General features: G+C 40.2%; 1 protein-coding gene across 1 annotated transcript in view; it reads left to right on the top strand.

Moving 5' to 3' along the window:
- The window catches only part of LOC136677742 (RLA class I histocompatibility antigen, alpha chain 11/11-like), a 62,428-nt gene extending 48,309 nt beyond the window's left edge, over window positions 1-14,119 (top strand). The window contains exons 3-8 of the mRNA XM_066655343.1: window positions 7,130-7,402; window positions 11,700-11,996; window positions 12,468-12,569; window positions 12,806-12,829; window positions 12,936-12,996; window positions 13,116-14,119. Coding sequence (XP_066511440.1) covers window positions 7,130-7,402; window positions 11,700-11,996; window positions 12,468-12,569; window positions 12,806-12,829; window positions 12,936-12,967 — 728 coding nt within the window. The 3' untranslated portion in view covers window positions 12,968-12,996; window positions 13,116-14,119. The remainder of the gene's footprint in view (window positions 1-7,129; window positions 7,403-11,699; window positions 11,997-12,467; window positions 12,570-12,805; window positions 12,830-12,935; window positions 12,997-13,115) is intronic.
- The last annotated feature ends 10,555 nt before the right edge of the window (window positions 14,120-24,674 follow it).

The following is a 24,674-nucleotide window of genomic DNA, read 5'->3' as shown; positions in this document are numbered from 1 at the left end:
AGGAGGTAGAGAGCGGCTCTTTCTCTAAAGGAAGCTGGTGGTCCCTCTGCGACAGACCTCTGGAGACGACGTGTGTGAGAGGGTCATTGGAGGACGGTGCAGGGGAGTTATCTATAAACAGGCACACAGCAGACACTGATCCCTCAGCTGGGGACGTCTGTCCTGTCTGTGGACGTCAGGGACAGTGTCTCGTCTCAGTCCAGTGTGTTCTGTCAGGTCCAGTCCTGGTCTTCCTGGTCTCTCTCCTCTCGCTTGCCTTTTCTTCTGTTTCTCTCTTCTCTCTCTCCCTCTTTTTATCTTTTCCCTCTCTCCCTTTCTCTCCAGCCTCTTGTCTTTCTCTCCTCTCTCCTTTTTGTGCCTTTTCTTCTGTCTCCTATCACTTCTTTTTTCTCCTCTTGCAGTGTTTCTTTCTTTTCTCTCACTCTACTGCTCTCACTTTCCTCTACCTTTTTCCTATACTCTCTTTCCCCTTCTCTTTCTGTTTGTCTTTTCTCTCTCTCTCCATTTCTCTGTTGTTCTCTCTCCTCACGCCCTACCTTTCTCTCTCTCATCTGTCTCTCCCTTTCTCCTGTTATTTTTCTCTCTCCTTCTACCCTCTCTCTCTCCATTTCTCTGTCTCTCACCTCTCCCTTGTTGTCTTTTTCTCCTCCCTCTCTCTCTCCTCTGTGGAGTATGAGTTGTGATTGTTGTGATGAAGGTTTTATTGGAGTCTTTCTGAGCTGCGGAGAGAAGAGGAAACGTCGGGAGGTGAGGTTTATTTTGAGGGGAGCTCAGAGATGGCTCTGTTTCAGCGGAGAGAGAGAAGCCTGAGTGAGTCTTAAAGGCTGATGCAGATGAAGGGGGATGTTGTATAAACAGATGGAGGTGGTGGGGTTGAGAGGGTGTGGGACTGTGGGGGGCTCTGGAACATTTCTGCTGGGGTCTTGATCTTTACTGACCTTTTATCGTGAAGCTTGAAGTGGCCGCTGAATTCTAACGTGTTTTTAGGTGATTTTGTGTTTCACTGTCGACCTGAGGCAGTGGATAAAGTTCAAAACTCCAAACCCTCTCCCTTTCTCTTTCTCTCACTCTCTCTCTCTATTCCCTCTCTCTTTCTCTTCCTCCTTCCTCTTCTCTCTCTGTGTCTCTGCTCTGTTTTCTGTCTAACACCCAATAGCCCCTTTTCTGTCCCTTCTCTCACTCCATCCCTCTCTCTGTTCCTTCTCTCTCTTCACTTACTTTTTCTCTCGCCTCACATCTCTCACTTTCTCTCGCTCTCTACCTCTCTCGCGCATGGCTCTCATTTTCTTTCTTCTTTCTCTCCTCTCTCCTTTTCTTTCTCTCTCTCCCTTTCTATTCGTCATTGTTTCTCTTCTCTCTCCTTTCTCCCTCTCTCTCTCTCCTTCTCTCTTCCTCTCTACTGTTCTACACTTTTTTCTTTCCTCTCTCTCCTCTCTCACCTATCTATTGTTCTTCTCTTTGTTTCTCTCCTCTCTCCTTTTCTCTCTCTCTCTGTCTCTCAGTTCAGTTCAGCAGTGCTTTAGTGGCATGAATGTAATCCAATACACTGTTGCTGAAGGATATTACAGAAAATACAGAAACATTTAGATACAGATACATTTACAACCACAGGAAGTGATATTTACAGGATTACTGATCAAACAAGAAACGGAAAATAAGAGTGGGGAGATGATATAGATGTTTAATCAGTAATAAGTCAGTAATAATCATTAATAATTAGTAATAAATCAGTAATAAGTTAGTAATAATCAATAATAATTGGTCTGGAGCTTCTCAGTGTCAGTGCGGAGCAGGAACTCAGGACAGACTCGACTCACTCTCTGATAGAACCTGCTCCTGACGGACTCGTACCTGGGACACTGGGCTAGGAAGTACAGCTCTGTCTTCACCACCGAGAGCTCACAGTGAGAGCACAGTCTGGCCTCTCTGGGCACCCAGCTCTGTCTGTGACGGCCGCTCTCCACGGCCAGACTGTGCTCACTGAGTCTGTACATGGTCAGCGTCTTCCTCAGTGCCCTCTCTCTGATGGTTGTGAGGTACGCGGCCAGTGTGTAGTCTCTGCTGAGAGCTGAGTAGCTCTGTAGTTTGTGTTGGTGGTGTATAGTGTGGGTGTGGTTCCCCTGGTTCTTAGACCTCCTTTGAAATGTCACTATCTCAGTTTTTCTGTGGTTTACTCTCAGAGCCAAAGTTTGACAGTAGTTCTCCAGGACGTTTAAACTTTCCTAGAGTCCCTCTCTGGTGGGTGACAGTAAAACAAGGTCATCTGAGTAGAGGAGGCACTTGATTCTGGTTTCTCCCAAAGAGAGGCCGGGTACTGAGTCACTCTGGTCCAGTTCAGCAGCCAGGTCATTGATGTAGAGATTAAAGAGAGTGGGGCTCAGGCTGCAGCCCTGATGTACTCCTCGTGACTGTGGGAAGAGCTCTGTTCTGAGTGTTCCCTTTTTCACTGCACATTTACTGTGAGAGTACATCTATTTAATGACGTCGAATGTTTTCTCCTCCACGCCACTTTCACAATTTGTTTATACAATAATCACGTGCCACATGGAGTCAAACGCTTTTTGAAAATCTACAAAACATGAAGATTTTGTCTTTATTCTGATTGAAGTGTTTATCTTTCAGCGTGTGGAGGGTGAAGATGTGGTCAGAGGCTCTGTGGTTCTCTCCCTCTTCCTTTCTATTCTTCTTCTCTGTTTCTCTCCTCTCTCCTTTCTCTCTTCCTATCTATTCTTCTTCTCTTTGTTTTTCTTCTCTCTCCTTTCTCTCTCTCCCTCTCCTTCTCTCATCCTATCCAGTTCTACTCTTTTTTTCTCTCCTCTCTCTCTCTCTCTCTCTTTCTTTCTTTCTATTTTTCTTCTCTTTGTTTCTCTCCTCTCTCTCTCTCTCTCTCTCTCTCTCTCTCTCTCTCTCTCCCTCTCCTTCTCTCATCCTATCCAGTTCTACTCTTTTTTCTCTCCTCTCTCTATCTCTCTCTCTCTCTCTCTCTCTCTCTCTTTCTTTCTTTCTATTTTTCTTCTCTTTGTTTCTCTCCTTTCTCCTTCTCTCTTCCTATCTATTGTTCTTCTTTCTTTCTCTCCTCTCTCCTTCTCTCTACTTCTCTTTGTTTCTCTCTCCTTTTCTCTCCCCTATGTCTTCTCTCCCTATTTCTTCCCCCCCCCTCTGTCTGTTTCTCTCTCCCTCTCTCCTGTCTGTTCTTCCTCACCTTTCTGAATTCCTCTCCTTATGTCTTTCCCTCTGTGTGTGTGTGTGTGTGTGTGTGTGTGTGTGTGTGTGAGGTGAGTGAGGTGCAGGTGGAGGACGTGCTGTTAGTGGGTGGTGGGGGGTGGGAGTAAGTGAGTGTTCTGTGATTAAACTGCCTCCACTGTGAGGCTGAACAGAGCTGTGTTTTTGTGTGAAGCAGAGGGGGATGTGTTAACCCCCAGAGTGACCCTGGAGTCATGGGATGGGGCAGTTTTATCCTGTTGCTCTGGTGCTTTCTGACAGCTCTAAAGCCAGTGTAAGGGACGGGGCTCATGTTGTGTTTGAGCAGAGGGGAGCACGGGGTGATTCGAGTGTGATGTTGAACTTTAGAGACTGGTTGTGTTCTCACAGAGAGTACAGTGGGGTACGGGAGAAGGGTCTCACAATGTGGGGGCACAGCGGGGGCAGGAGGAGGGGAGACCAGACTCGGAGTGGAGTGCTGTCACTGTGGAGGGCTCAACACTCTCCTGCCTCAGCTCCTTCTGTTACTCATTCTCAACTGGGGGAGGCACAGAGGAGAGGCATCAACCTGCTGCTGTCACTGAGAGGAGGAGGAGGAGAAGGTTGTAGAGGGTGGGGCTATAAGCAGTGAGACGGTGCAGGGGAGTGGTCTGAGGGGGCTTGGGTTCTCCTGAGGGACAGTGGTTCTAAAGTGCGGTGGACTCTCAGGCTGTGGACATAGCCGAGAAATAGAAATAATGGATGTTTTCTAACTTGTTTTCGTCATGGATACATGTGGGAAGTCAGTCGTGAAGTTACACAGAACAGTGAGCTTCAAAGAGTCGAGTTAAAGCAGACCTTTAAGGCACAGCAGTTGTTTGTGAATGTTTCTGAGGCAGTCGTAGTGAGAGAGGAGAAGAATGTTTCACAGCTGAAAAGGCTCTGAAACAACACGAGAGTAAACTGTTAGTCGTAACACAGAGTGCTGGGAGGGAGTGGGGGATTGGAACTGTGCTGTAGACTTTAGTTTGAACAGGAAGAGGAGGAGCCTCTCCCACAGTCCACCATGGTTGGGGTGAGTAAAGGAGTGGGGCCTGGTGGACGTGGAGGGAGGAGTGTTGTGTGAAATAGTGCTCCTGGGTTACAGCAGCTGCAGTAAGAGTCAGTGCAGTGAGATTGGACAGAGTTTACATTTTAAGCACAAACAGGAATAAAGCTTTAAAACACTAATATCCTCCTAATTTGAGCAGCACATGAACGTAATGTTCCCCTGACCTCGAAGCTCAGCTTTTACTTACGGTTTTTACTGGTACAACATGAGTTGTTTTTGAACATTGTTACTGTATTTTGCCAGCGGTGGAGATTCAGGAAACAGACTGAGATCGTTTGGGTTCATTGTGGGATGTGGATAAAACAGAAATGAAGGACTTCTCAACAATACACTGCACACACAGCAGCTATGATTCAAAAGTGTACTCAGGATTGAAAGAAAGAACTGATTGGTGGTTGCTGTGGTACAGTGGTATCACCATTAGCTCCCATGTGAGAAACCTGGGTTTGATTGCAGGTCTGGGAAACCAGTCTGTGCTACACCAATAAGAGTCCTTGGGCAAGAATCCTAACACTGCATTGGCCTAACTGTAATACCAGTAAACTTGTAAGTTGCTCTGGATAAGAGCGTCTGCCAAAATGTCATAAATGTAAATGATACAGGTGTGAAATTTCTGTTGCAAGGAAACAAGAAGGTAGGGGTGTTCTTTCTTCATGGACAGGTGAAGGGGGCTCAGAATATTGGGTGCAAACACTCATTCCATCTTTGCTCTGGCACAGGCTCACTGCTCTTGAAGATCCAGAGAGGAGAATTGTGGAGTTTTCCTGGACTTTTGACCCTGTTTAACTGCTGTTGCAGGAAGGAGGTCAAGGCCTTCTGTCTAGAGACAGCCCAGACACTCCTTTACAAAGGAGGACCATTGTGGGCTGAAGCAGCATCATGCTTTTACACTGGGTAGAGAACTTAGAAAATGAAAAAAAAAATTAGTTTTTACTGAGACCGGAGTTCTGTCATCAAGGAATATTTGTCAATTTAAAGAAGTATCTGGTTTTCTAAAAGTGTGGATCAGACAGTGGGACGACCGAAGTCTGTTGTGGCCTGGAATCTGTGAGTGAACTGTCTACTGAGATGGGACAAGTGTGGACTCCTGCTCCAGAGAGTTCTGTGGGAGGTTGTTTCAGCTCTTTGTGCCCAGTTCTCCTTAAGGGAGGCTCTGGGGTGGGGGTCCAGAGGAGTACAGCAGCCTTTTCCCTGTATGTTCGTTATGGATGCTGTGGAGGACTGCCTTTATCTCTCTTTTTTTCCTCTTATCTCTCTCAGTTTTCTTCATACTTTGTCTTCCTCTCAAAAATGTATTTCCCTTTCTTTCTGTTCTCTCCCTCTCTCCCCTATTTTTTGTTTTTCTCTCCCTGATTATTTCACTTCTCTCACTCTCTCCTTTTCTCTCCCCTCTCCTTGCCTCTCCTCTTATTTTTCTGCCTTTTCTCTTTTTTCCTCTGTCTTTCTGTGTTCTCAGTGTGTAACAGTGTGTATGTGTGTAACGACAGAGTGGTGCTGAGAGGTTCTGGACTGACGGATTTGTAAAAGTATATAGAGCTAAGATGAATTTGTCTGAAGTTGTCAGTGTGTCAGCTACTTCTCTGAGAACATTACACAGTTCCTCAGAATCTGACGGAGAGAGGACTCCTCTGTTCATTTCCTCAGAGTCTATAAAGTACTGTTCTGTGATGGACAGATGTGTGGTCAGTGCATCCACCTGCATTAGACTGAATCATGGGCAGATGGTGTGATCTCATGGCCACCAGGGTTTCCCTCTGTCCACCTCCAGCCCTGTGGTGTTTTATTCTGTGTGTTGTAAGAGTGATTTTCTCTAGTTGTCTTATGTTTAGATGTTGTTGCAGTTGAGAATAAAGTTAGCTAATTCTAAATGTATTTTGTAATAGGAAATGTATCCCACCTTTGGGAGTTTGAGGCTCTCATACAGCGTGTTACTCCTCTCAGTAAAAAGGAATTAACAAACTACAGGGAACACATTGACCTGGATGATCAGTCTGATTTTAACTCATCTGTATAGCTCTGAAAATAGTGCATACGTTGGTTAAATAATTTACACAGCATCTCAGTCTGTCAGTTTTGGATTCAGTGTGAAAGGCAACTATATATGTGTTCACTTTCAAAACTGAGTCAGGTTTGTCTGACAGCCCGTTGATTTCAAATAGACTGGGATTTTGAGTACATCTCTGCCTGATTCCACAGCTCTGTGCAAAGATCTGGGCTAAGTTTGCCAGTGTATTTATTACACATTTGTTGTTTAAATATATTAAATGTATTTTTGTTATTGACTGATATTGTACTTTCTTTGGATTACTGCACTCTCTCACTCTTTGTCTCTCTCCCCATCTCTCTCTCTCTTAAATGCCTGTGATGTGGCTTGTAAAATTTAGTGTTTGTTAATAGGTATTATAATGATTTACAGTCCATTAGTATTAAATCAATCATTCACCTTAACATTTCCAGGAAGCCATGTTACATGAGGTTACAAATGTAGTTCTTTCTGTTTATGATGTTTATGAACAAGGTGAAGAATGAAATGTGAGATGGTAAGAGTGTAGAATGTGTAAGTGCTGATGTCATTTTATACAGCTTTTAATGAGATGTGCTCATCTGTTCTTGTGTTTACCAGGTGTGTCACGTTGTGTACAAGTTGGTCCCTCACACATAAATATTACATTTTAGGGTCAAGATGTTTTAAGGTTAAGGAAAGTTTAGGATTTGGGTAAATGCTAAAGTTAGGCTAGTAAAACTTATGATTAAAGTGTACTTCTCTCCAAAATAAATGGAAATCTATGTAAAGTCCCCAGGAGTCACAGAAACAAACTTGTTTTTTTGTGTGTGCAGGAGTTCACACATACCAAACAATGTATGGCTGTGAGCTGAACGATGATGGAACCCCACATGGCTATTTTCAGTATGGTTATGATGGAGAAGACTTCGTCAGTCTGGATCTGAGCACTGTAACCTGGACTGCACCTACACCTGAAGCTGTTGTTACCAAACACAAGTGGGAGCGTCTAGGAGTAGCTGCTCAACAGAAGAACTATTTGGAGAACATCTGTATCGATTGGTTAAAGAAGTATGTGGAATATGGCAGATCCACTCTGGAGAGGAAAGGTAAAGTCTCTGACTTTTAATACACACATACATAAAATGATCCCCTCATCAGTAAAAACTTGTTGATCAATGTACTCCTTTATTAATCATCTGAACAAACATCCATGTGTGGTTACAGTGTATATGTAATGTATTCATTTTTCATTCAGATTTAAATAAACACAACCTGCTAACGTATGTTATTAATTAACAATTAATCATGTAAAAAAATGTAATTAATAAAATAAGATACATTTTTCAAATAACAAAAAATCAGATTTTAATAAAAATTATGAAAACTTATGGAAAATTTACCATTCACAATTGTAGAAAGTAATTATAAAATGATGAGCTTAATGGCTACTTATATTCAAAACTGCCAGCACATTTAATGGAGCCAAAGTGAGAATGAGTCAGATTTCCTTAAGCAGCATTTTCTGTACAGATAACAAAAAGGAATAAATGTATATTTTCACACCATCCTTGAAGACAAGAGTTTGTTGAACTCAGAATAGCCACATTAGTTTCAAGCTCTACAGTAAAACTGTGAATGAGCTGTGTTAAAGTGTCTAATTTTACACTTTCTGTATACATCGTTTTTTCCATTGATTCTTTTTATTTAGCAATTTTCTCTTTCATTTTCCACAATGGCTTCATCCTGTTTAGGATCACAGTGTTCACTTCCATGGATGAGTTAAATGCAAGTTTTTGTTTTTCATAGAGTACAGGTTTGTGCTGGACAGAATTATTAATCCCACTTCTGCCAGCTCCTTCCAGAAATATGCAGCATTTGTCCTGCTCCCACCTTCAACACTCGCAGTCTCTCATAATTTGCTAAAAAAAAAAAAAAAAAAGAAATCTTTGTCATTCTTCTTCTGAAATAATGTAGTACAGGGACTGGGAGAAAATAAATCATGGACTTTGCATTCCCTCACGTATGTTACACAGAGTCGCAGGCACACACACACAAAAGGCAGATTGATCGTCTACAGGCAGCACAGTAATGCAAAATTCATGTGGTGTTAATGCAATTGCTTGCTTCACAAATGTTTAGAAAGAATGTATTATTATTTTATTGATTATTTAAATATTTTCTCTTATTGATTGTGCATGGTAATTATTATATGATTATTATCTTTTTAGACAATGTTTTTATTAATTTTTATTAATTAATTTTATTAATTTTAATTTATTGATTTTTCTACATAATTACCATGACTAGTTAACTGCCAACTCCCGCACAGGATACTGAAATTTAGTCCTGCACTGCAAGATATTGTGATGGGACCGGGGCCTGTCACTTTCACTTAAGCCTCAACGTGAAAAGTTAATACAAAATCAAAGTGACTTAAATTGTTCTAGAGAAATGCTGATTTAAACAGAAATATTTTGAAGGCTCTTATTCAAGGTGTTCAGAGACATTAATCCATAGGCATAGTTCGCTGAAAGCAGCCTCACCAGTCTTCAATGTAGTTTTGCGAACAACCACCAGATTAATGTGGACAGATATGAGAGCCCTAACATTTAACACTGAGGCAGTGTTGTGATTTTTTCCCCCAGTGAGAGAGTCTAAATAATGTACTTGCAGCAGCACAGGGACTTAAATCAGTCATTACTCAGACATGGGCTCAGGGGTAAGATGGTTCAGCAGCAGAGAGCGCAGCAGCTGCCCCTCACAGTAAACCAGGAAAGGTGCAGGTTTGCCCTTAATGTGTCCAGTGTAATCATCACTTTAACAAGCATTGTACGCTTAAGATCAGAGGAAAAGACTCACTGCTAGATGCTACAAGTTTAAATACCTGAAAAGTCCCTGCGTTGCTGCAATTACATTATTTGCACTCTCTGTCTGGGGAACAAAATCACAACACCGCCTCAAAAAGTACAAATGTTAAATTCAAAGTATTTCAGCTGTCATTTAAATAGGTTAATCAACTAACACTAACCAATATCTACTTGGCTTTTCCATAGATGGGTTATAATCTTGACCATGAATATTTAGTACACTACCCTTGAGCTTTTCAAACTTTATAAAAAAACTTTAACAAAAAAACTTTTTAATGCTAAAATTGGATGTGTATAGCTGTGTGTTGGTAAAAGCATGTTTTGCCATGTTTGAAAACTCTTGAAAGATGGCAGGGTGGGCATGGCTCTGTCCCAGAGGAGGTTTGAGACCACTAGTCAGTCCAAAATCAGTGACCAATTGAGGTGAACACCTTCTTGTAAGGCCCACCCACCCCCAAAAAAATAAAAAAAATGAAAGAAATGACTGGCAAAATGGCACGGTGGTGCTGCAGGTAGTGTCGCAGTCTCACAGCTCCAGGGACCTGGAGGTTGTGGGTTCGATTCCCTCTCCGGGTGACTGTCTGTGAGGAGTTGGTGTGTTCTCCCTTTGTCCTCCGGGTGCTCTGGTTTCCTCCCATGGTCCAAAAGTAGGGTTGGTGGATTGGCGACTCAAAAATTGTCCATAGGTGCGAGTGTGTGAGTGAATGTGTGTGTGTGTTGCCCTGTGAAGGACTGGCGCCCCCTCCAGGGTGTATTCCTGCCTTGCGCCCAATGATTCCAGGTAGGCTCTGGACCCACCGCGACCCTGAACTGGATAAGGGTTACAGATAATGAATTAATGAATGAATGACTGGCAAAATGAAAATGAATGTAAGTATTAAATAACTGCAAAGAGTAACAACCAAAACAAAGCAGACACAAAAAAGATTAATCCTGACAGTATTTTTTTTATAGATTTCTGATTTGCATTCACACATATACTTTCTCCTCTTGAATTCTAAGATTTTTGTTTGCAAATATTCTTATTTTTTGTAAAAAACGTTTGACACTAAATTAACTCTGTATTAGACCATGGAATATAGTGAGGAATTTTACAATGAAATCTTTAATGTTAACTATTTCATGATTACTCTCCAGAAAGCAGTAATGTCAAAGAATTCCTAGTGTGAGAAACACACAAGATGACATCACCAATTAATCAACTATTAAATTAGAAGCCAAGTAATTTGACAGTCCATTTTATTCGATGTAATTTTTACCCCTAGAGCTCAGACACTAGTTGTAAACCATAAGAAACCACAGAAACACATAAATATATATAGATATAAAACACCTAGCATTGTATAAACAAAATCCCCTGGCCCTCTGGCCCCTCCTCTCTCTCTTGGTATTACAGACAGATAAAACGGACACTCAATTTACTCCTGTTCTAAGGATGAGCCGTTATTATATAATCCTTTGCTCCAGTTCAGCACACTTTTGTAAGGGTGAGGATTTTGAAGGTGGGAGCACAGAGAGCCAATGGGGCCTGGAAGTCAGTGAGTGTGCTGGCTGCTGAGATGGACTCCAGTTTGTCTATCTGCTCCACAGAGTCCTGGTGAATGTGATTTCAGCGTTGCCTGCCCAGTTCACTGGGGTCCAGCTGTCTTTCCCCTTTCTGTTAATCACTGCTGTGGAGCCTTATATGTGGCTTGCGTTAAGGTCTCATTTCAGAACTCCCTCTGGGACCTGATGGGGTCTATGTGGACACAGCTGATGGCTTTGGGCTCTTCTCTACAAGGCTGATGGAGGTCCTGTACAAACCCCCCCACAGAGAAAAAGAACAGCTGGTCTACAGTGGAGGGTGGTACATGGGACCATGGCCACAACAGACAGATTTTCCAGATTGGGAAAATAAAATGTTGAATGTGATCAGTGCTGCCTCTGCAGTGCCCCTCAGGATCAACTCTGCTTTAGGCACAATTATGCAAATGTGTTTCCACCCCCTGAGGATGCACACCAGGGCTATGTTTATGAATATGAGAGTTTTATGAGCTGAAAGCTAGGACAAGGAGTAGTTTGGTGCAGTTTTATACTGTTGTCTGTATATCATGAGAGGGAGAACGAAGGTGAGAAGAGGGGCAGGGGAGTATCTGTGTGTGTGTGTGAGTGAGAGAGAGAGAAAGAGAGAGAGAGAGAATGGAGGTGAGAAATATGAAGAGAGAACAAAGGTGATGGGAAATGGGGAGATAGAAAAACATTGAGAGAATGACAGAAGAGAGGGTAGAGAAAAGGTGATGGCGGTGGGTGAAGACACTAATGTGAGGCCCTAACGTTAACTCTCCCACCCGCCCTACCACTAAACCTATACGTCACTGCAGTGACACACCCAAAGTACCTAGCCATTTTTTTGCATTTATCAAAGTGGAAACTGGTTGAGTGAGCTGAAACTTGTGTGTTGTAGCTACTCTTTAATGAGGAACATTTTATTTTTATTTTTTTTATTTTATTGTGAATGTTACAGTAAAGACTTTTAAAATTCTCCCTCTCTCTCTAGTTCCTCCAGGGGGGGTTGTGTTCCAGAAGGACTCTTCTTCTCCAGTGGTGTGTCATGCTACAGGTTTCTTCCCCAAAGAAGTGATGATCTCCTGGCAGAAGAATGGAGAGGATCTTTATGAGGATGTGGACCTCAGAGAGACTCAGGTCAATGAGGACGGTACTTTCCAGAAGAAAAGTGTTCTGACCGTCTCACCCGAGGAACTGGACAGAGACAAGTACACCTGCGTCATTCAGCACGCTGGACTGAAGAAGGATATGGTTCTACAGATGTCTGATCGCAGAGTCCTGAAAGGAGGTACAAATCAACCAATCAAATCAGATTCTAATATAAAACATATTTATATTGAATATCACTGTCTTGAATAAGGGCAGCACAGTGGTGCAGCAGGTAGTGTCAGAGTCACACAGCTCCTGGGACCTGGAAATTGTGGGTTCGAGTCCTGCTCCGGGTGACTGACTGTGAGGAGTGTGGTGTGTCCTCATCATGTCCATGGGGGTTTCCTCTGGATGCTCCGGTTTCCTCGCACAGTTCAAAACCACATGTTGGTAGGTGGATTGGTCACTCAAAAGTGTCCAAAGGTGTGAGTGTGGATTGCCCTGTGAAGGACTGGCTCCCCTCCGGGGGCGTGAGTTTTTGCCTTGCGCCCATTGATTCCAGGTAGGCTCCGGACCCTCCGCGACCCTGAATTGGATAAGCGCTTACAGACAATGAATGAATGAATGAATGTTTATGTTGATGGAGGTCTATAATGGTGTAACGCTGTAGTTCCAGGTGGTGTGCCGGTTGCTGTCATCATTGGTGTTGTGGCTGTTCTCCTGCTCATTGTCGTTGGCGGTGTTGGATTTTTCGTTTGGAAGAAAAAGTCTGGTAAGTGAGAAGAGAGTCAAATATATGGCTTGTAAAAGAAATGCAGAGGAGTATTACTGATAGATTTCATTATGTACTTCTATTAATTTCTGTATTTACTTCATCTGGATCAGTCTCACAGTTAGTCTTAATTCACTATTCTAACTTAAAAAGTTTATTTCATCTCTGGTTGTGAATGGCTGTGCTTTGGAGAGTGCTTTAATAATTACATTTTTAATACATTACATTATTTTCAGGCTTCAAGCCCGTCAGCCAAACACGTAAGTGAACCTTTATGATACTAATATTGTACTAAAGATGAATTAAATTGATTAATATTGTTTAGTTCATTTTATGAATCATTGAGTTTTGACATTTATTTTACAGCATCTGAGGATTCAGCTTCTGATAAATCCTAAAGGCTAAATTTGCTGATGCAGATTTGACAGTGAGCTTTTTCTATTATTTTTAACTACAATGTTTTTACTGCATATTCACTAAGCCATGAACATAACCTAACATAAGATTATAGAAAGAGTAATGGTGTATTTATATTTGTGTTTATAGTTGGTGAAGAGCGACGAAGATGGGATGGATTTGAAGAGATTGTTTCAACAGCCCTTCATTTACAACTTCTGCAGATATTTCTTTTCTCATTAAAAAACATTCATTTGATCAGTTTTATTTCAGACTTCATTAGTTCTTGGGTGTAACTTTATTGATCTTGACAAGCTTTTGATTTTGAATCTATCAGTTAAACAGGTTTAAGGGGATTAGTCTTTTATTTGAATTACTTTTACCATTTTCATTGTCCTAATGTCTGTTTGTAACTGTACTGTTAAAATGCATTGCGCTTAGAAATGTTCTTCTCTTGGGAAAGATAGTTTGACACTTGATTCACACACCACCGTTTATGAAGTGTAATTCTCCACAGTTTGAAACTCTGATTCAAAGCATATATATCAACAGATACAAGTATTTAATATGTGAATATCTTTAATACAGGTTCATGTAGTGACACTTGATAATTTTTAATTTAGCTGGAGTTTATGCCACATCCTGAAACTCACTGTTTGTTTGTTCTTTTTGGAATAATTTCGGAAAAATTTGAATCATAAAATGTTCAATGTCAATAATTAATTTCCACATCAACAATCAGAGATTCTTATTTATTCAGCTAAACAACTTACAGCGTGAAGATGCAGGATGATGCAGAAGAAACTTAGTTATAGAAAGATAAAGCTTCTCTGCTTCAGAGTGTTGTACAAGGCTCAGTGCTGTATATTAATTCTTAATTCACTGTACAATTTAAAACAAATCATTTTCTTGTTTAATATATTTCTCTTCTGATCTGTTTATTAGAAATGTGATGATACAGATTTGAATACTTATTAAACAGATTTAAAAAAAACAGAAGGCCTAAAATAAACAATTCACTTCAAAACAAATAAATTTTATTGCCTGGTTTATCGTTATGTAAAAAGAATTTCTTAAGTAGGTAAATACATGTAATGGCATGTAATACCCTTTAAATGTAAACAGGTAATGTAAACAATAAATGGCTTTCGTTTATTCCATGTGATTTGTGAGATTTTTTTTTATGTTTATGAATTATTTATGAAATATTAATGTGAATTAATGTCCTAATCTTTTAGTAAAATATAAACCCTTTGAGCCTGAATAATTAGTCTTAAACTCAGCAAGATATTTTATGGAGCTACTGCTGAACAAAACTCTTTTAAATGAAACAGTTCTGAACAGTTTGGCCTTTTTGTAACATCCACCCATCCTCCTCTGATCAAACTACTGGTAGATATTTACAGTATCACCAGTTAAGTCTGCCATTATGCTACAGTATAGTTACATTAGAGTACTGATATAAGAGTGATGGGAATTATGGGGATTAAGGCAATAAAAGTGGTAACAGTCTGAGGCGATAATAACAGGACTGGAAGCAGCAATCTGAGTGTTGTTAATCCGAGTCCATTTCTACTTCCGTGTAATTGATAGTGAGTAATGTTGAGGGGTCAGAGGCTGGCAGCAGTAAATGGAGGTGAGCATCAAGTCTGGTGTGGACCGCAGAACACCCCAGCAATCTCCCCTCAGTGGTCAGTCATTTTCTATGAAAACAGTAAAGAGATGGTATTAGGTTGAGTGCAGAGAAAAGCATATGTATATATTCTCATTAGTGTAGAGACTCCAGCAGATCTGACTGGAAGGAGAGAAACCAGAAGGAACACAGACATGAGCATCCTGAAACAACGCCATCTCTCCGCTCCATCAACCTTAATCTAGAAGAGGCTAGGTGCCAAAAGCTAAATATAACAAGTGGGTTTTGAACCTAGTGATTGAAACTGTGTCCCAAACACTAGCTAAAAGATTATTCCAGAGCTGAGGGTTGTGAAAGCTCACTGCTGAAGTCTTAAAAATTCTGGGAACTAGTAAGAGACTGGCACTCTGAGATCCAAGAAATCATGTTGGTTCCTAGTACACGATGAGGTCTTGCAAGTATTCAGGGACAAGACCATACAAGGCTTTAGTAAGTAAAGGAATTTTGTAGTCAATATGGAATTTAACTGGAAGCTAGTGAAGGGCTGATGAGACTGGGCTGATATTATCAGATTTTCTAGTTTTAGTGAGGACCCTGACTGCAGCACTTTGAATTAGCTGGAGTTTACTTTTCTGCTGGAGCATCCTCACAGTAGCACATTGCAATAATCTAATCTCAATGTAAAAAAGCATGTACTACTTTTCCTCATCTGACAGGGAGAAGGTGATGATACCTTAGATGTAGAAAAGCTGTTTTTGTAATAATACCTACAGGTGTATCTCAGTAAATGAGAATATCATCAAAAAGTTAATTTAATTCAATTCACAGAGTGAATCGGTGAAACAAAGAACCAAGAAATTTGAGTGATGGCGTGTCCACAGTCTCAGCGGCAGTGATATCACTCCAAAATCTTGAAAAGACTTCCTGGTTAGCATCCTCTGGTGTATCCTCTGCTGGATGCTGCTTCAGGGTGGAATTTTAAGTGTCTTCTTTCGTTTTCTCCAGTATTTGGACAGGTTGTAATATGGTGTCACATCAGTTTCTGTGCCACAGTAGAGAAGGAGGAACGTAGAAAAAAGCAGTAGCTTTAAGGGTGACCACTTTCGGAATGACCACTGCTCTGTGTTGATCCTGATCATTGAAGAGCAGGGGGCGGAGCAATAGATGGACTAAAATCTGTAACTGTAGAACTAAAAATTTAGTGTAGACAGTCAGTGGATAATGAGTGTAGTATCAAGGGGATGGTAATAATGTAATAACGTAGTAATAATGGCTGAATGGTGTACGGCATATTCAGTGCTAACATGGATAATATGAAAACACTGATGTATTGTTTTAGCAGCTTTACTGTACGAAGAACTTTTATCATCCACATCGAAAATCTGGGCTTTGAGGTAGTAGTCCAAATGCAGGACTTGTAAAATAATTTTACAAAAAGTGGCGGATAATGTAAGAAGTGAGAAATCTGAGGAACAATGAGATTTTGAAATATTTTGCTTTATTAGTGGCTAATACTGCTGAAAATTATTGGAAGTAAATAGTCAACCCAGTAACCCAAAGAGTGCCTGCTGTTTAAATGCTTTTTCATTTTCATATTGTCTGCTAGTTGTAGAGATTTTCAAGTAAATAAATTGTACTGTAAGTATCTACATGTAATTTGCTTCTAACGTAACCAATCCCAAAGCAGGTGAGTATTCCATCTTGAAATATGAAAAACACATTTACTGCAGGAAGATAAATTCCCTTGAGAACACACTTCTGCATTGGTAACACTCTGACCCACCGGAGTAAGAGGCAAATGCAGAGTTTTAATGAGGAGAATACACACAAAGGGCAAAGTAAGATTATGAACGACAGGGCTCAATTAGGACACTAGAGAGTGGCGATTACAATACAAAGAGACATGGTGCAAGTCCCGTTTATAAAGGCTGGTTAATGAGCAGAGGTGGTTCAGGTGTGTGTGATAGAGAGGAGTCATCTCTAGTACTCAGGAGAAGCTGACCTCCAGTGACAAATAGGCGTGACGGTGTTTTTATATATTTAAGCGTTGGTTGCTGGAAACTAAAATAAAATATAGCCTTTGTTTTGACAATTTTTATATTTTATTTTTCTTCAGTATTCATTCATTAACTGTCTGTAACCGCTTATCCTGTTCAAGGTCCATAGCGAACAGTCTCATCCTACCAGCCTCTCATCCAGCAGCTGTTGCTCTGGAATCACTGATCTTGTCAAAGACAGCCCTGTGTTCTTGAAGAATTATGCTGCATAGTCTGTTTTCTTTACCTCAAGCAAAACATAGACTGTTTTACCACTTGGTCAGACAAAGTCCTTAATGGAAAACGTGTCTATGTTGCTGTCTGCCTCAGCTTCTCCTTAGCACTCTTCTAAGTCTCTTTGAATTTAGTTCTGTGCTTTTCTATCCTGTAATGTATTCACAACTTATACTTGTCACGGGTTGTAGGACAAATGAAGGTGCAGAAGCAAATGCTGAGGTGAGTAAATGTTTAATAAACCACCTTGTTGAACAAACAATTTTTTAAATATATCTTGTACTTTTTTGGACAGCAGCAAACTTGATCACCCCCTCATCTTTCTGATTGATCTTCTTCAAAACATAATAGTGTTATGGTTCAAGGTTAAGATTAAACACTTTTCACAATATGGGGAAATCTGATTTTTATTTTACCCCCCACTGCAGAAGTAGGTCTGTAACTCTGCAACTAAAGCTGTTGTTATTAATCATGACTGCGAAGCTGCTGATTCTACTTATGTTAATTTTATACCAGGAGGAATTTACAAATTCTGACCAAATGATTCAAAATAATGCATTTGCCAGTGTTATTTAACGTTTCATCCAAAAAAAAAAAACTTGTGTTAATTTGGGGGGAAAAAACTATCCAAAAGCTCACTGAACAAAAACGTAGTTACCGATCAGTGATACATACCTGATACCATGTAATACTTCCACAAGTATGAATAACAGACCTGATCTGACTAGGAATGGACAGTACAAGTTTCTGGATGTAGGTGACATCAAAGTTCAACCACTTTTGCATTAAACACTTTGCAATACCGGACAGGACGCTGGTGCCGGCAGGTAGTGTCACAGTCACACAGCTCCAGGGACCTGGAGGTTGTGGGTTCGATTCCCGCTCCGGGTGACTGTGTGTGAGGAGTTGGTGTGTTCTCCCTGTGTCCGCATGGGTTTCCTCCGGGTGCTCCAGTTTCCTCCCACTGTCCAAAAACACACAGGTGAATTGGCGACTCAAAAGTGTCCGTAGATGTGAGTGTGAGTGAATGTGTGAGTGTGTGTTGCCCTGCGAAGGACTGATGCCCCCTCCAGGGTGTGTTCCTGCCTTTTGCCCAGTGACTCTGGGTAGGCTTCGGACCCACCATGCACTTGAACTGCATAAGCGGTTACAGACAATGAATGAATGAATGAACTTTATAATACTGTTGTATGGTGACTGCCTGTACCACCAGTCACCAGTGTCTGGCCATCACAGTAGAGAAGCTGGTGGTTGAAATGACTCCATGTCCTAGAATCCCCAGCGGTAATCAATGTAGGCCAGGCTCAACTATAAGGCCAAAACAAAGCCAAAAAAAAACAGCACTTAACTGTCGCACCTTTGTAGAGGGGGGAACGTTAATAGTGGGTATTAAGTAAAGAAAAGAAAGCTAAGGGCTTTAAGTTCATTTTAGAGATTCAGTTCATTTTTGGTTGGGGTTAATTAACAAAAAGAGTTTTTGTCTGAATTTTTGTCTTGTTTAACTTTTCTGCCTTCACATTTGGGTGGCTGTCAGGTCAAAGAGGCGTTCTCCTTTAAAGCCTGACTTAGCTTTGTATATTCCTCATTAAAAATCACTAAAAATAAATAACTAAAAAAATTCCCTGACTCAGGTTTCAGGTTAAAAGAGAACAGGTTCCATTCTTTATTTAAACCGGTTAAGGCATAGCTGCATTATCCTGGGTAGGTCTAGAAAGAGATACTAAAAAAATAATTAAAGTAGGTTAAAGTATAGGCACATTAACGTGGCTAGGTGTAGGAAGACGTACAAAAAAGCATTGGTGAAGCTCTCATTTTTGTAGAGTATTCAGGGGTGATAAGAATGTCACCCCACCTTTTTCACACAATCAGTAGGCTGAGCTGGATCCCACTACAACCAAAAGGCACCTTATTCCCCATGTACATTTAAGAGCTTCCACTTCCAGTCAGCTCTTCAGACATTGTTTACTAGACAGTATTAAGTTCAAAACAAAGTTTGTGTGTTTTTTTAGAAAAAGTTCTTATCTATACTCAATGTCATTTTACTCTTTCCCATACTCATTTTCATTAATTCATCCATTCATTCATTATCTGTAACAACTTATCCAGTTCAGGGCCACGGTGGGTCCAGAGCCTACCTGGAATCATTGGGCGCAAGGCAGGAATACACCCTTCACTCACACACTCACACTTACAGACACTTTTTGAGTTGCCAATCCACCTACCAACGTGTGTTTTTGGACCATGGGACGACACCTGAGCACCCGGAGGAAACCCATTGCAACACGGGGAGAACACACCAACTCCTCACAGACAGTCACCAGGAGCGGGACTGTGACACTATCTGCTGCACCACATTTTCCTTCCCATTAATTATATTTCTGTTCTTCCCATCCTCACAGCCTTTGACAATTTCTGGACACCTGGCTTCTCCCAGTCCTCCCTAATACATCACACCCCTTCATTATTATTTCCAAATGACATAGGGTTAATTAATTCATTAATAATAAATTCTCTTAAGAAAGATATTGGACTACTACTATTGGAAACAACACATTCAATCTTACAATCTGTGTGTGTTACATCAGGGACCCAAGAATGTAAGAAGCTTTGCAAGATGTGAAAACCTTGGTTAAAAGAATGTATCTTTGTACAGAGAAAAATACAGGAATTGTATCAGGTGCAGGACAGAAATATTATTTGAAGTCACGTGGCGTTGTATCTCAGGGCGTCCGCTTGGGGGCGCTATAGCTCCATGTGAGGGCGCAGTTGCTGCCGAAGTTTTATTCATGAAACTTATTCCTCATTTTAACTCTATCTTTATAACTTTTTGGTATCAATTTAATCGTCACGTGACGTCCCAGTGTTTGGTTGTAAAATACATTCCATATTGAACACAGGGGAAGAGATTTATTTTATTTTTAATGTTGAAATTCCATGGTTTGACTCAATCAGAAAGACAGAGACTATCTTGATAAGTCTTTAGGTGGCTACGGTGGCCTGCAGACGTCTGGGATTTCAGTGACGGGATTATCTCAAGGTGCGAAGGGGGAGGCTCTGTGCTGATGAACATAGATTAAAGTTCTATTCAAGGGTTGGGGGAATTATACTGACATCACATTCTCATCCATAAATATACACCATTATTGTTGAAAATGTTTAGGTCATGTGACATTAAGACCAGAATTACTCCAAAAAACAAAGACATCATAATCATGTGCTTCCTGGGTTCAGTTGTGTGGTGGTAAAAACGACTGATCGCTCCTTTAAAAGCTGCTAAATGTTTAAAAACTCTTTCAAATTTGCTTTTTGCACAAAGCAACACAGAGCTTTCTATTTCAAACATTAACAGCTGGAAAAGTGTCCTCATGTTTTACTCAAATAAACACATGATATATTCTGAACTAAATATGAGGAGATCTGCTTTGTGCCTCCATCAGGTGTCACTCTTAGATTAAACCAGACACATTACTGCATCTGTTTTTGTGTTTGAAACAACCATAATTTGAGAATGAAAGTTGAAAGGCAGTGCATTTCTTTACAGATTGCTGAATTATACACAGGGCAAAATTACCTCTTTATTTATTTAACACTGGTGTGTAGCATGTATTTAAACAGACTCAAATATTTCTTCAGTTTAGAAAGATAAAAGTGATTTGTAGTTTGGGGAAGTAACAGTGTGTTATTTAACAGTGATTCAGTGACTAATTAAACACAAGATTAAAATAAACTGGAGTGTCATGGCTGTAGGGAGACTAGGAGGTGGACATACACTCAAGGGATTATTTTATTTAAACAAAAATAACACACAATGGAATGCACAGAAACAAACAGAAAACAACAGTGAACCGATGTAGTGTGTGACATAAACATCACATACATTAACATAAAAAATCAGACAAGGGAGCACTGAATCCGAGGGGTAAATATACACAGGACAACACCTGGAAGAGATAACGGCAGAGAGGGCAACAAAGGAGGCACAGGTGGAAACAGTAATGAGAGGGTGGAGCTAAGGCGGAGACAAGGGAGGAGACAAAAACAAAATTAAACAAGGGAACTCAGACATGGGCAGAGCAGGAACACACAAAACAGGGCAAAAGTGTGACATGGAGTAAGTTTAAAGCACTGTTTTAAGTTAACATTTTGGAAAGTTATTCATTCTTGTGGTAGAGTTATTTTACACTATAGCGAGGGGGACCATATGTAATCTGACACTGTGTAAAATTCAACTCTGCAAGATTAAATTTAACACTAAGTTTTACTGTGGAAGAGTTCACTGATGAATGACACCCAAGTTCACAGTAGCACAGCAATACGGGTTATAACGTTTAAGCAATGTTCTTACTGTTTCAGGAAATCTTCTTTAGAAACTCAGGAGTTATGGGCCGCTTGGATGTGTGTGTGTGTGTGTGTGTGTGTGTGTCTCCTTTCAGTGTTGTTTGTGTAATGTTGTTTGACATGGGGACTAAGTGAGATTTGATCAGTATTAGAGTGGAGGAAAGGTAACTGGGTCATGGTCAATATTTTGACTTTTTTACTGGAAGTACAGTGATGTTATTGTGTGGATTATTTTCACAAACCAGTGGGTTCCTGAGCCATATTTGGTGCAAGGATATTTTGTACCAAAGACAGAACAGTATGCTGTTGTTGCTCGTAATTTCAGTTTCTCTCCTCTTGTAGCCTGCACTGAGACATAGTTGATCAGTTTGGTTCTGCTACTCTCACTCTTAAGGACTCAGACAGGCAGATTATCCTGAGTTTTAACTTTGAACGTTTTTCTGTGTGTCATTGTGTGTTTTTAAGGGCTTTGGTTTCTTGATAATAATAAAAAAGTGTTTTAAAAGGAAAGGATTGCAGGAAGTTTAATGTATATTACACCTTATTAAAATGAAGTGTAAAATATATTTATTACATTGAAAAAAATGCACATTATGTTTTTATCTCTTGAATTTTATAGATTTTTGTTTTGTTTTTACATAAACCTTATTCCGTTTTCATTCTGGATAATTACAAATGTTCAAACACTAAAACATTTAACATTTTGTAATATTGCAATTCCTTTTAACACCACCTAAAATATTCATTTATTCATTCATTATCTGTAAGCGCTTATCCAGTTCAGGGTCGCGGTGGGTCCAGAGCCTACCTGGAATCATTGGGCGCAAGGCGGGAATACACCCTGGAGGGGGCGCCAGTCCTTCACAGGGCAACACAGACACACACACACTCACACTTTTGAGTCGCCAATCCACCTACCAACGTGTGTTTTTGGACTGAGGGAGCACCCAGAGGAAACCCACGCAGACACGGGGAGAACACACCAACTCCTCACAGACAGTCACCCGGAGCGGGAATCGAACCCACAACCTCCAGGTTGTGTGACTGCTGTGTGGAGCTGTGTGACTGCGACACTACCTGCTGTGCCACCGTGCCGCCCACACCTAAAAGATATTTAGTGAAATTACTAAGTGTTTTAGGTGTAATTTTGTCCAATTTGGTCCTGCAAATTAGTCTTTTTCAATTTCAAAACATGCTACACAATATTGGACACAGGTCTGGACCACCACAGAGCAGGTGTTATTTGAGTGATGAATTATCCTCATCACTGTAGTAACACAGATGTGGTGGAGTGTTAGTGTGTTATTGTATGAGGGGATATGACATAGCAGATCTGCAGGAGTCCCACTGACTCTCCACCTTATAGATGCTGCACAGTTTGTGTTGGTTGTCTTCTAGTCCTTCATCAGTGGACACAGGATGCAGCTAAAATGACTCTGTTGGCTGGATAATTTTGGTTGGTAGACAATTCTCAGTGCAGCAGTGATGTTAAAGTGTTTAAAAACTACAGCAACACTGCTGTGTCTGATCCACTTTACCACTGCAACACACACTAACACTCCATTACAATGCCAGTGACACTGCTGTGCTGTGAACGACACCTATCCAAATAATACCTACTCTCTGGTGGTTTGTGATGGTTCTAGACCACTGAAAAACAGGGTGAAAGGGGCAAACAAAGTAAATGGAGCAACAGATAACCTCCACTCTGTGTAGATTTATGAAGTGCACCTAATACTGGACAAAACTATAAATGCAGCACTTGTTTTTCTCCCATTTTTCATGAGCTGAACTCAAAGATCTAAGTCTTTTTCTATGTTCACAAAAGGTCTTTTTCTTTCAAATATTGTTCACACATTGATCTAAATCTGTGTTAGTGAGCACTTCTCTTTGCTGAGATAATCCGTCCTCCTCACAGGTGTGGCATGTCAAGATACTGATTAGACAGCATTATTATTGCACAGGTGTGGCTTAGACTGGCCCCAATAAAAGGACAATACAGTACAGTCACATTATAAGTGATTAAACCACACCACAGTCCTTTCTCAATGTTTATCTACAATCACTGGTATACAATCTCTACAGATTCAGATTTAAGACCTGTTTCACTGCAATATTAGAAACCCCTCTATAGTAGATATTTCAGAAGAACTTTTTATTCTGTTTGTCTTTTCCAACTTTTACCCAATTCTTCAGAATCCACAGCTGCATTACTGAGGTACTGATGTTGGATGATTTGTTCTGGATCACAAACCCCACAGCATCTTAAATATATTGGATGCTCCCCATCACACACTGAGTGCTTGGCATATGACAGTGCTCTGCTAGTGACATTACACTAAGGGGGCACCCTATAAATATCCTAGAAGAAATATAATTTTCATATGTGATCTTTAAACTTGAGATGAAAATAGTGATGATGAATAATGTGGTGAATACTCTGTCTATAATATTTCCCTCATATTAGGTTTTTTGTGTACAGTGTTGTAACCCAATTTCCAGAAATTTGGGAAATAAATGTAAAATGTAAATAAATCAGAATGCAATGTTCCCATCATTTAAATCCTATATTCAATTTAGAAGACAATATTAAAAAAAGTGTCTCTCAGAGGCTGTATTTTTCATACGTAAAAACTGGGAGGGGTTCACCACTCTGGGAAAGACTGCATGGGCACACAATGAAATAATTCAAAGAAAACATTTCTCGACTTAATATAGTAAAGGACCTGGGGATTACATCATGTACGACACATCAGTTTGGCGCCGATGAACCACTGGTGGTTTCAGACTTTCACATTCTCTGCTTCATAACTTTTATATTTTATAAGATATATGCATAATGAAGATGTCATATGAAAGCTGGAACTGTCTTATTTCCATTTAATTTATGTAAATATAAAGACAAATAATGAGGAATCTGCCTCAAGCAAACCATGTGCAATCCTTATTTACAAAAAAAAAAAAAAAAAAAAAAAAAATATATATATATATATATATACACATGTATATTCTCTATTATAAGGGGAATAGCACATTATCACGCAATACCACTTAACAGCCACAAGAGGGCAGCCCAACCATTCATTTAACGCCTTATTCAAGGTAATGGAGCACTGTTTGACACAATTTTTGACACTTTGGATATTTATTACCCCAGTATTTCAAAAATGACTAATAGTTACACTCCTTATTTAATAAGTCCCTTATTGCTTGTTAGAACCTAGTATTGCCCAATGTGGCTTTTCATAAACCGAACATAAACCATGCAATGTATATTTGTAGTAATTCAGAAAACAAACATTACCCCCCCCCTCAAAAAAAAAAAAAAAAAAACTAACAATAAAAATAAATAAATAACCCTATGGAACACCACATGTGATCCTCCATTTAGAATAAATAGCAAAATAAATATATTTGGAACACTCAGAACTTTTCTGGTAAAGATCTACATATAAATTCACATCTGTG

Source organism: Hoplias malabaricus, chromosome Y, assembly GCF_029633855.1.
Source record: "Hoplias malabaricus isolate fHopMal1 chromosome Y, fHopMal1.hap1, whole genome shotgun sequence".
Lineage (NCBI taxonomy): Eukaryota > Metazoa > Chordata > Actinopteri > Characiformes > Erythrinidae > Hoplias > Hoplias malabaricus.
Note: the sequence above shows the minus strand (reverse complement) of the source record. Positions and strands in the feature narration are given on the sequence as shown.